Genomic DNA, 12,541 nt, shown 5'->3' with positions numbered 1-12,541 from the left:
GAGCTGGGTGGTGTAGAGCTGGGCGATGTTCTCTATCTTCCTGGTTTTAGTCAGACCTCCAGCAGCAGCGTTGTGGATCAGCTGCAGCTGGAGGATTGATTCTTATTCAGACCTGTGAGGACACTGCTGCAGTAATCAATGCGACTAAAGACAAGATTCTCTTGCTGAGACATTCGTCCTTTAAAACTGAAAATCTATATCTGTATAAATTAAACTGATTGTTTGAAATGTTTCAACACACACTCCTCAAACAAAGCAGTTTGAGCCACGTGTCCCATCAGCAGCACTGAGCTGATCCAGCCAGATGTCATTGTGGCTTCGGTCCAACTGAAGCCTCATGCTCACACTGCAGTTTGACTTCATTTTTTGGCCTCCTATGTTGTGTTGTTTGCTTGTTAAGCTGTTTTTATTTTTCATTTTGTTTCCTTTATTTCTTTTGTCTTATTCTATTTTGTAAAATTTTACCTTTTCCTTTCCAATGCCTATTGGTCTTGCGCAGCACTTTGATCAACTGTTTTTTAACATGCTGTATTAATAAAACTGACACTGTTGGGTTTTTTTTTACCGACAACGATATTCAAATACATTGAAGTTTTTGGTTGTAATGCAGGAAGATGGGAAACAGTTTAAGGCCAAGAAGTTTTAAAGTAAAAGGAAACAGATTCAGACTTTAAATACTCAGTGGTTCAAAATAATTTACAGAATCTTTTCCTCACCAAGTAATGAACCTAGATCTAAAAGGTGGTGTGAAACAGCACAGATTCCTGCGTGGACGACTTTCTGGGCCGTGTGGTGTGTTAGAGGAATGATAGAAAATTGCTGTGGTATGTGTGTGTGTGTGTGTGTGTGAGAGCTGGAACATGAGTTATCTCCTCCAGCTGAAGCCAGACGTCTGTGAGGCTCGTTGTGTTTTCTCCCTGCTAGAAGCTCCTCCATTACGGCTTAAGATGGAGCTGGATCCCAGATTCCAGTAAGAAATCATATTTGTGTGAGATGACGGAGATTCTGCAGTTAGAACAGATCAGACTAAACTTGACTGCTCGCTGTTCTCATTCTCGCGAAAATGATTCAACTCTACCTCATTTTTATCAATCACAGATGCTTGGTAGCTTTATTTATTTATTTATTTATTTTTCCATGATCAGAACAACAACCTAAAACATAGGGTGGAACCATAGTTTAGTTCAGAGAACAGTTTCCTTTCTCTGAATCTACTTTCCTTTCTGCTCTGTGTTTCTGGCCGTTTGTCTCTCAGCTGCCTTCACAGCTGCTTTGGCTGCCAGGGGCGTTATGTGCCACAGTCAGGACATCTCACTGTTTTCTCTCTACTGATCCAGAACCTAATAAAGACCTGATTGAAGAAGCTGCATTCTGGTCTCTATCACAGGTACATGAAGGTTAAACTAAGCAAACTTTGCTGGTAGAGTCAATTGGACACATCAAAAACAAAAAGCTACAGAGAATAACAACATTTTTGACAAATGGGATCAGTATCACACGTGCTTTAACTTCAACAGTAAACTTTCAGTTTTTTTTGTCTCCATAAAAGCTACACCAGACGTGGCACTCTGTTTTCACAGCTGAGACACCCTGACCTGCCAGCAGCTGATCCTTCTCCCTCTCCTGCTGTTAACGTTTTGCTTTTTATCAACAAAGAATCTACTCTTACATCAGTTCATCTGCTTATTTACACAGTCTGCAACACTGAGATTAGGAGTCATTAAGAAGAGGCAAATATTGTGTCTCCTTCACTGTACAAATAGGAAATGACTCAACTTCTGAGGCTGGAGAGAGGATCCATTAAAAATGTACAAGCTAAGTACAGTAACAAAAGACTGATCCAGTGTAAGTTTTACAAAAAATATGTTTTTTATTTTATTTTTTTTACATATTTATTAAAACTGTCACCACACAACAGATAAATCCAAACCATCCATCCATTTTCTTTACACCCTTGTCCCTCAGTGGGGTCGGGAGGGTTGCTGGTGCCTCTCCAGCTAACGTTCCGGGTGAGAGGCGGGGTCACCCTGGACAGGTCGCCAGTCTGTCACAGAACAGATCAATCATAAAAGATCATTGGTTTTGTGTTGACACAATTTTAGGGCCGAACCTCTCCGCTATCGGGAACCAATCCTGACCTGACCTCAGCACACCTCAGCTCTCAGTTCACAAAGATTACTTTACCCTTGGTCAAATCTTCATTTTCATCAGCATATCATCACCTTTCTAAAATAATGGCCTTAGTAATTTTTTTTTGCCTAACGTTATTTTTCTTTTTATACCTAAATAATCTTTTGGGAATACAAAGGAGGGATCTTTTACTTGTCTTTTGGTCATAATTACTTTTGTCAAAAAAATGACATAGACCATTACTTTAGGAAGGTAATGGCCTTCCTAAAGTATTAAATGTCCTTTTTTTCCCCCTGATTATACACTAAACCACATCAGAGCCAAGGTCCACTCTGTGTGTGTCTACAGTAGAGAACCACCCGACCTTTACTTGTTGTTTTTGGGAATAACTTCTTAATGTTTTTGTGTGACAACAAAAATACTCGAGCTGTGTTATTTGTGCTTATTGGGAAAAATGTAAGTGTAAAAAAACTAGCTTAATCTGCATACAGACACCAGAGGAGAAACATAAATGGAAAAAAAAGAAAAAAAAGTTAATCTAAAACTAAACCGAGTCCCTTGAGCTGCTTTTAATTTTTTCCCCTCATAGTTTTCAGTGAAGTGACCGGCTTAGTTCTCTGAGAGACAAAACCCCTGCTGACAGTTTGGTGGCATGTTTGAGGATTGAGGCTTTCATAAGTACTGACAGTCTACATGTATGTCAGATCTGGATTGGTAAATTATGCCACGGAGTCAGAAGCTGAGAACAACAAATAGTAACGGACTGTAACAGGTAAGACTCACCTTTAAAGTAGTGATTTTAAACAGTAAGGTTAAGTCGTAACTATGGAGTTAAGTATTTTTTCGATCATTGTCTAGTAAATCTAGTAGAGGCAGAGTGAGGCAACCTTTGCAGCTTGTGTTTTTATGACATCATGCAGCTCAGTATTCAGGCTTAATGACACAAAACTTTTATTTTGGTACCTAAAGGAAAACCTGATATTACTTAAGATTTGAAATAGTCCCATTCTTCACCATAACCAGGAAGAGCAGCATGTCCAGCTGCTGGATTCGGTTTTTCCCAACAGGATCCTGTAGAAGCTCATAGATGACCTGCCTCCAGATGACTGTTTTTCTTTCTCCATCCTGTATTGCAAGACAAGATATTTTTTATGATGATGAGATTTAGTCTGGAGCATCATGGGAAATGTAGGAAGACTGCACTATAATCCCTTCAGCACTGCTTTGTTTTTCTTAAGGAGATAGTTTCATGTTCCCATTTCTACTTTTGTTTTTTTTGTGCTCTGTCTTTTCCTTCACAGTGACCTGGTTTGTCAACACAATACAGAACAAACAGTAGAAGTGTAAATGTGAATACTTCTACTACATAATCTCCCACAATTACAATTGACCACACTTTTCATCAAAACTTCAGCCGTAGTTCGCATCAAAACATCCTTCCAGAGAACACAGTCATGTTGACAACATGACAAATCAATGGACTGTCTTATCCCTGCGCAGTGACACAAGGACATGTCAGTCTGAGGCGCTGACATGTTCACTGGCTCACATATTTACTTTTGAGAGATGAACTGAGGCTGCTGTTTGGCTGTTTGTATGAATGGCTTCGAGAAATGCACCAAATTGACTGAGAAAAACTGTAATTAGTTCATCAGATAGACAGACATACATCACATGATAAGCTGCAAATAAGTAACTTCGGCATCATCAGCCCCCTCTGGTGTACACCAGTATCTTTTTACAGTCTACACTGTGCACACTACAAGTGGGGACCCTTGGCTGGGTGTTTTTTGGGGGTGTTTTTTGTTCTGCCACCCCTTTGGTGCTCTGCCCAGGTCAGAAAGCCATACTGGTTATATTAAAATCCACCTCATCACAACTTCCCACAGAGCCGTTCCAGCCTCTGCTTAGTTTTGCCAGTCAGTTTGGTTTGTCTACAGTAGCTTGTATTTGGTACCGAAAAACACAGAGTTATCTAGTTTTGTGGTGTTAAACAAAAAATGAAGGTTGGGGTCACCAAAGTTTGTTCAACAGCTACAGCTTTAGTAAAGAGTTTCATAAAAGCCTGGGGAAGCTTTCCTCTCTGAAAGAGAGGTATTGCCTCAGTGCTGGTGTTTATAAAAAGCCTGTCTGTGCGAGTTTGTAGGGCACGGGGGGGCAGGGGAAGGAGTGCAAAGGGGTGGTTGGACTTTCCACAGTACATCATTATAAGTGGGAGCAACGTGGGAGGAGCCAGCAGAGCTAAAAGAGACCAGCTGAAGTGTTAGAGGCAGAGCAGCGGCTGCAGGACCAGGGTGAGTAACGTCCTCTGAAGGAGGATTCATGCACATCAACTTTGTTACTCCGTTCAAGTTCCACGCTGATGTCTAACTAAGTCTGTTTCTTAAAGTGTTTAAGACTTGATTCAACATACACTCTTAATTATCTGGTGCTCTTGTTTGTATTTCAGCAGCCATTTAATGTCATCTGAGAAGCTGTTTAGATTTTTAACACTAACATAACAAGCATATTAAAATCATTCGACATTAAAAAGTATCAAAAACTGACTAAACACAAGCTTACACCAAATCTTCTCTTCTTATGAGTTTATTTGCACTGACTGACATTTTGACTTTGCCTTTTTTTTTAGCTTTTGTGGTCGTTTGATCTTTTTTCTCTTCCCGGACGAGGATTTGGACCGAACCAGACTTTACAATGCGAGATTGCTCGCCTCCAGAAAGCCTCCGGATGAACAACGTCATTTATCAAGGAGGCAGATGGATTAGAAGAAAACTCAAGAACATAAGGAAACCGTCCAGCCCTCAGGAGGGCGTCGACTCTTCAACAGTAACAGAGGAGCCCCAGTCCCAGTCATCTGAGGAGGAAGATTCCCTAGATGGTAAGAGACCGTCCAAGATTTCACACTTCACTCGAACCATCAGCCTTCAAAATCTCTGATTAAAAAAAAAAACGTTTCTTCTCTCTTCATTGTCTTTAGATACTCTAACCTTCGAGGAACTACTTGAGCAAAGCTTGTATGAGGCTAGCCTTGTGCTGATCAACAGAGAGAATCAACTGTTTGRGAAGGAAACCGACGATGAAGTGCAGAAGCATCACCCAGAAGAGATAGAAAGGCTTTCTGCAGAACGCAGAGCGCTGGAAAAAAAGATACAGCAGACTCTGCAGAAGAGTCTGACTCTGAAGCTCGAAGAGGTCGCCGACGAGATGACGGTCCAGACCCTGACCACGGCCTTAGAATCTGCTGTGAAGGCCATCTACCAGGAAGAGGTGCAGGACCTGCAGAGGAAGCAGCTGAAGAGTCGGACTCCAAGCAACTGGAAGGAGCTCCATGACTCAACTCTTCRTGGTTTGATAGAGAGCCGGATGGACAACCCCTCAGTGGCCCCCGCAGGCCAACCTGGACAGTCGTCCATCCAGCTGGACGTCCAGGGCATGGGGAGGCAGCTGAAGGAGGACCTGCTCTTGGTGGTCAACGTGCTGAAGAGCTGCTACCCACCGGAGGCAAACATCTGTCAGTTTTATGCATGGCTGTATCACCAAAACCTGAGCGCCAGACTCAAGAAGATTGTGGACTTTGTTCTGGATGATAAAGACTGTACTTTCATCCTGCGCTGGGTCAACGAGTATTATCCAGGGTAAGGCATCATCTCCATTTCCCTTTAAAACAGTTATTCTGCACATATACATGTTGCAACACTTCTTTGGGAATAGTTTATGAGTATTTGGGCTTGGAAGCAGTTCTACTTTTCTAGTCAATGCTGTTGGATGACATTTCATTCTGGATAGTTGGCGTTCTTTGGGGAGTTTGACTTTATATGGCAGTTTTAAAGCTTTATGAACACAAATATTCAGCAACCACTTCTGTCAGGCTTCAGTGCTGGTGCCACCATCAGTGTGTGAATGTGTGTATGAGTGACTGAATGTGGTGGGAGGCATTTGGGGACTAGACAAGTTCAGACCACTTCATGAAAAGTTTATTTATATCAGTAGCTTTGTTCATGTGAAACACATTACTGTTATCTACTCTGCCATCATTAAAAACACACATCATACAGAAGAACACTACTGTATGCATACAGTATATGTATGCATACAGTAGTGTATGCATACATATAAGCATACACTACTGTATGCATATATGTATGCATACAGTAGTGTATGCATACATATAAGCATACACTTATATGTATGCTAAATCATACAGTAGATTTAGCATACATAAGTGAAAATGAATAACAGTTCAAAATATAAAATGTGCAATAATTAACAATTCCAGTTATGTGTACTTTGATCCTCAAAAGCTTCTTTTTAAAAAATGACTTCTGCTCAAATTTTATAAGAGTTAATGGTAGACATATCCACCCTTTCATTTTGTAGTCTAACTGCACACACACGCACACACACACACACACACACACCAGTGTTTTCAAGCCGTTATTTCAGTTAGCTATGATGATTATTTTTTCGCTTAAAGCAAATGAAAACATGACATTTAGAATTTAGAAATTAATTTAGAAAGCCAAAAATATGCATATTTTAATATATGAATGCGGGCTTAACAAAAAGTATGTTTAATACCTGCATAAGAGTTGTTATTTTCAAAAGGTACTTATAGTCTGACAAACGAGGCTCATTGAAATGCATGTTCCAAATAATTAAATGTAAATCATAGCTGAGTTAGTCATGTGTCAAAGTTATGAAGCGATTCTGCTTTTGACTCATAATATTGCTCAAAGGACTCTATCAGACAACTGCTGAAGTTTAACATTAGGATGGTTTACTGTCTTACAAAAAGAAAAAAACAATAATTTAAGACAAATACAAGAACACAAGAGATGCTAAACTGAGAAGACAAACCAAATGAGGAAGGATTATAGTAAGAAACCAAAACACTGATACAAGAACATGACAGGAATAATCCAAATGAAAAACACAAATAATCAGGGCAAAATAATAAACCATGAAACTAGATTGAACAAGGAGTAAAAGAAACTGACAGAATATGGGAAGATTTTGACTAACAGGAGACAAAAAAAGGAATAAAACAACAAACCAACAAGAACAACCCAGAGAAACTATTCAGGAGGGGAACCACCAGATGAACTTCTAAAAAAACATTAAGTACCACTAATACCAGCAAAACTATGAAACATAATGCCCAGCCCTGTTGTGCAGAGATTTGCACATCAGTTCTTTGTTTAACATACAAGCTCATCACACACACCCTGCAGTTGTTTCAGTGAGTGTGTGCAATATGGCAGTTGGCACAATCATGCAGAACTGCAGCACTGTGTGAATGAACCAGTTAATGTCAGCTATGGCACATGTTTGTTCTTGTTTCTGAAGGTCAGGTTGACACAAAGTAAAAAATAGAAGTCAGTCTAAATTTGATCAAAAAGTCTTGTATCCCTTTCAATAAATTTCCTGGTGTGTTTCGTCATCGTTTCAGAATCCTTAAGAAGCCGGAACTGGCCAAGGAAATTGATTCAGCAGCACTGGGACAACTGCTGCCTCAAGATTTACTGGACAACCTGGAGGAGCAGTACCTGACCACACAGGAGGTAATGTAGTCATACAAGCAATAATAATAATAATAATAATAATAATAATAATAATAATAATAATAATAATAATAATAATAATAATAATAATAATAATAATAATAATAATAAACTGTAATGGATAGTGTACAGTTCAAACATAAATGTCACTATTCAAGCCGTTGTTTCAGTTAGTGGGGAAATAACGGTTAGATTTGCTATAATCTGTAGCAGATTACAGCACAAGTTAATTGCAGTTTCTTGACAAGTTATAAAAATGAATAAACAAGTCAAATAAAAACAATTTCTAAAAAACAAAATTACCAGGCTGTTTGAGAATCTGTTAAATTATCATTACTTCATTTCTTGGAGCCAATTAAAACTGCAGTATGTATGAATATTTCTGTTATTTTTATAAATTAAGCCCTTTTCTAAAACTAGAAAACTCTCGGCGAGTGCTTTTTATTTTCTTGCGTCAATAACTTCCTCCTCAGATTTTGACATTGTTCTTTTTTTTTTTTTGCTAATTATAATGCAATAGTGGTCGTGATATCACTGGTTGCTATCACTATTTTATTATGAAGTTTAAACTATTTAATTAAAGGTTTAAAATGTCACTTTTTTGCATGTGTAACAAAAATGTCCATGCTATGTTGAAAGCTGCTCATGGTGACCTTATAACCTGTTTGTTTTTGTTCAGACTGAGCTGTCAGTTTACCTGAACAAAGCTCTGGAGGAAGAAAGGAAGAAATTGACAAAAGGAGAACAACCGCCGACAGAGGACGGCTGCTTCACCAGCCCCCTGGCCCACGACGTCATTCCGGTAGCTATGTTAGCTAAACAAGCTAGCTTTACCAAGCTACTAAGGAAAACATTAACCAACAAGGAAGTTTCACTCATTAACAGATCTAACACTAATAACTCCTTCTCCTTCTACATGTAAACAACATTTTTGGATTATAACACCAATAAAACATTGTTCAGTATAAGTAAAATGTAGAATGTAATGTTTACTGCTTGTTTCACAATAGGTGACTGTATGTTTTTATGATAGAAGGAACTTGAAACTGTCTTGTTGCTCAAATATTTTATGCAAATAAACTTGACTTTATTTGACTGTTGTCGATAAATGTGTTCCATCTGTTCCTGTTTTCAGATCATTAATGGCATGGTAACCGTGGCAGAAACAGTCACAGGGAGCCAGCAGAAAGCCCAGAGGATAACACGTCAACTAACCGATATGCTGCAGAGGTAACACAACACCTTCTCGACTCCCCCCAGCTGAAACGTTAATGCCAACAAAAACTCATAAGAACCGACTCCTGCAGGTTTAAAGCTTTCCAAGATGACATCATCAAACAGAACAGCAAACCACACGTCAAAGCCGTCCTGGGCTGTGTGGAACAGTTCAGGTGTGTTTCTGATCCACCAAAAGACGAGATGGATTATCATTCAGAGCTTCATCACTCAGCTGCAGGTTTGTTTCTGTCTCTACAGGGACATTCTGCAGAGGAAAAGCCATTTGTTCCAAGATGACGTTCAGGAAAACTGTTTGACTATCCTGTCCGAAATGAGGCGATCCGCCCGTACCTGCTTATTAAGCTCAATGCACAAGTCCCTCAAGGTAAGGGTTGTTTTAATAAAGACTGAAACTGCGTTTTCATTTTGTCTGTGTCGCTCTATTTAAAGTCATCTGTTTAAACCCAACCAGCCACAGTACCAGAAGCTGGGAACCGGAGACTGGCTGAAGAAGAAGAGTGTGTTTGAGAAGCTGTTGAGCAGCTTGGAAAACAGCATCCAGGACCTGGAGGGCTTGGCTCCGTCCTGTTACCAGGTAACACCCTCCTGATTCCAGCACATTGTTGTCCATTTGCTTCTGCTTTTTAGTAATAGCAGGACTGAAATGTTCTTTTATTGTTTTTAGTGGGTGATTGGTGATCTTCACCTTGAAGTGACACAAGAATATGTGAAGAGGCTCCTGAGAGGAGAAGTCAAGCTGAAGGACAGAGAGCATCAGCAGAGGGCCTTCAACGCCGTGATGGACAACGCTGAGAGTTTACACAAGCTTTTCACCAGCATGGTGAGATTTGATCAACATCTCACACACACACACACACGCACACACACCAAACCAGTTAAGGTTGTAGCCTAAGGCTTGTACATTTCCTGAATCCTTAGAGTCTGTTGAGTATTTCGGTTGTTAGCTCTTGTGTCCCTGATGTCCCTGGGTGCCATTTGGACAAAATAAATGTATCTAGTTTAGGTGAAAGGCGTGGAAAAATGTGCATTGGTTTTGGTTTAATGAGCTCTAGTGATCTGTGTTTGGACTCAAAACTTAGAGAAAGCCACAAGGCTCCTGTTTAAGATGATACAAAACTCTTCATTATAGATCTTTGACAAATGTCCATAACATGAGCCTAGACTGGACATACACCTGTCTCAAAAATCAAGATTTGTCCAAAAGGGTTATTAGCTTGGTCACAGCTGATGACTATGACTAAGCTAACACTATTGAAGGGCTATCATACCAACATACTGTCTGGAGGTAATAATAATAATCTCCTCAAAAATTATGGTTCAGCTTTGATTCTCTGAGATGGACCAAAATGTGAAGTTTTGGCTTCTGGCCCATAGACTAACACTTTAACATTTTCCATTGAAAAATACTGATGAGTCAGAGCATCAAAGGAGAGGAAGGCCTGGAATGAAAAGTTTTTTTTTTTGTGCTGCATTTATATAATTTCATATGAATTTCACTTTAATATATTGATTTAAATAAAAGTTATTTTCTGAGCTACCAAAAAACATGGATGTTTTCTATGACTTCTTTAAAAAGATAGAACACACACTTCCCCACTCGACTCTTCTGTTTACACACAGAGAGATCAGGGAGTCAGAGGAGCAGGAAGTATTAAATATTTTCCTGATAAAAACAGGAGAGGAAAAAAGGAAAAGCAGCTGCTTACTCAGCTCTTGGAAAAACAGAGGCGAGAAGTTTAACTGAACCAATGTCAGCAGAGTGAATGCAGCACTCTAGCACTTTAGCTAGATTAATTATTGTCCTGAATTCATCAGCACCAAAGTTATTACCTCCAACCTTTTGAAACTTATAAGCTTTTTATCAACATTTTAGCCATTTTCCAATGAACAGTAAGGACATTATTAGCATTAGTAAACTGAAACCTCAGGACTGTGAAGATGCCAATTTCACCTGATGAACTAAATGCTACAAACCTCAAAAACCGTAATGCTGAATATTCTGACCAAACTGAACGATGAACAAGACAGACGACACAGCTTACTGTTGCTGCGTTTGAGTTTTATAAAAACTTGTAAAAAGAACAAAAACAACAACAAAAAAAACAAGTTGTTCTTATAATTAGAGTAAAAATGGTGTAAATATAATCTCTTGATATGACTTTGATTATCCTGGCAATTAGGCATTTTATCAATATAGAGTTTCAAATGTAATTATCTTTATCTCATAGCAGGATTGGGCCAATGAAGACGGTTTATTCACAGAATCATCTCCTGTTGTTTTTGTTTTTAGGAGACTTTCTGTTTCCTTAACTTGACCTGGAAAACTCATACTTGAGTGATGTACTTGATTAAAACTCTCACAGCATGATTCTGATCCTTCAGTTGACTAAAATTATAAAATCAGAACTGATTGTTTGCAGACTGCTTGCTTAGGAGCATCATGTGAATGTAAAATAATAAAACCAGTGTGAAACCTGCCACTTTATTTAAGTGGCAGGTTAAATAAACAATGCCAACAAAAATAAATAATAAAAAAAAGCAAGTAGTGTGATAAATATGCAATTTCTCACATTAATGCAGTGTAAAAATGGAAGACATTACCTACAACCTGCAGCTAACTTCAGCTTGGTGTCTTTCCAGGGATCCCAGGAGGAATGGCTAAAGGAAATCCTGACCAACATGGCAGAAGTGCTGAAGCTCCAAGACGTCCCCGCCCTGCAAATGCAAATAGTGTCATTGGGACACGCTTACCCCGACCTGAGGTACAATTCACACCAGTTTCCTTTTTCTTTTCTTTTTTTCAGTGGGTCTGGCCTCATAAATAAAGAACGATAAAATGTTGTTTACGTCAAACCACTTTGATGGAGGATAAATCTATTCTGAGAAGGACAGGAAGTGAGCTCTGCCAGACTTCTTTGTATCTTAAGTGTTTCCTGACAACAGCAGCTGCGCTTGGACCCCAGAGGATGCTCGGCGCTTTTAGGCGGAATATTAGAACAGAAATGCATATCTCATGCTATTATGTAGCGTGACAGCAGGTAGTCAGTTTATCTGGAGGATTGTAGAGTCTCTGCAAGCTGAAATTTCTAGACATATACCTCTCTGATAAATAGTCCGCCATTTTTAAAAATCTTTTCTTTCCCTCCCCTTTTTCATCCTCAGTGAGAAACACGTCTCGGCTTTGCTCAAACTCAAGTCAAACATCTCCAAGGAGGACAGGCACAAGGTCAAGGCGACCCTTTCAGACACCCGTAAAGAATCCAGCAAAGGCGCCGAGTTTCGTCCTTTTTTCTCTAAAGTAGTGGTCAAATAAGCTGCCCTGCTTTTCTTCTGTTAGTTATTTAAATGTTGGTGGAGAACTGTGACATGCAGCATCAGTGATAGGTTTCGTGAATGCTCTTTTCAATAAGCTTGTGTGGGAGTACGTCACAATTTGGTCAGTTTGTACTCTGAAACTAAACCACTGTCAGTATATGACTTGTTTCTTCTCTGAGTGACGTCATGAGTTTCTAGTTTCTGAGGACGACAAAAAACGTGTGTGTGTGTGTGTGTGTGTGTGTGCGTGTGTGTGTGTGTGTGTGTGTGTGTGTGTGTGTGTGTGTGTGTGTGTG

At 39.4% G+C, this 12,541-nt stretch overlaps 1 protein-coding gene across 1 annotated transcript; it reads left to right on the top strand.

The window, feature by feature from the left end:
* Positions 1 to 4,323: 4,323 nt before the first annotated feature.
* On the top strand, positions 4,324 to 12,541 carry tnfaip2b (tumor necrosis factor, alpha-induced protein 2b). The gene is made up of 12 exons (XM_008398757.2): positions 4,324 to 4,424; positions 4,760 to 5,008; positions 5,108 to 5,765; positions 7,580 to 7,691; positions 8,371 to 8,493; positions 8,827 to 8,921; positions 8,999 to 9,082; positions 9,168 to 9,294; positions 9,382 to 9,504; positions 9,595 to 9,750; positions 11,571 to 11,692; positions 12,093 to 12,541. Exons 2-12 carry the CDS (start codon positions 4,825 to 4,827, stop codon positions 12,241 to 12,243), a joined length of 1,935 nt encoding a protein of 644 aa, XP_008396979.1. The 5' UTR covers positions 4,324 to 4,424; positions 4,760 to 4,824; the 3' UTR covers positions 12,244 to 12,541.

The sequence above is a fragment of the Poecilia reticulata genome, linkage group LG22, assembly GCF_000633615.1.
Source record: "Poecilia reticulata strain Guanapo linkage group LG22, Guppy_female_1.0+MT, whole genome shotgun sequence".
NCBI lineage: Eukaryota > Metazoa > Chordata > Actinopteri > Cyprinodontiformes > Poeciliidae > Poecilia > Poecilia reticulata.
Note: the sequence above shows the minus strand (reverse complement) of the source record. Positions and strands in the feature narration are given on the sequence as shown.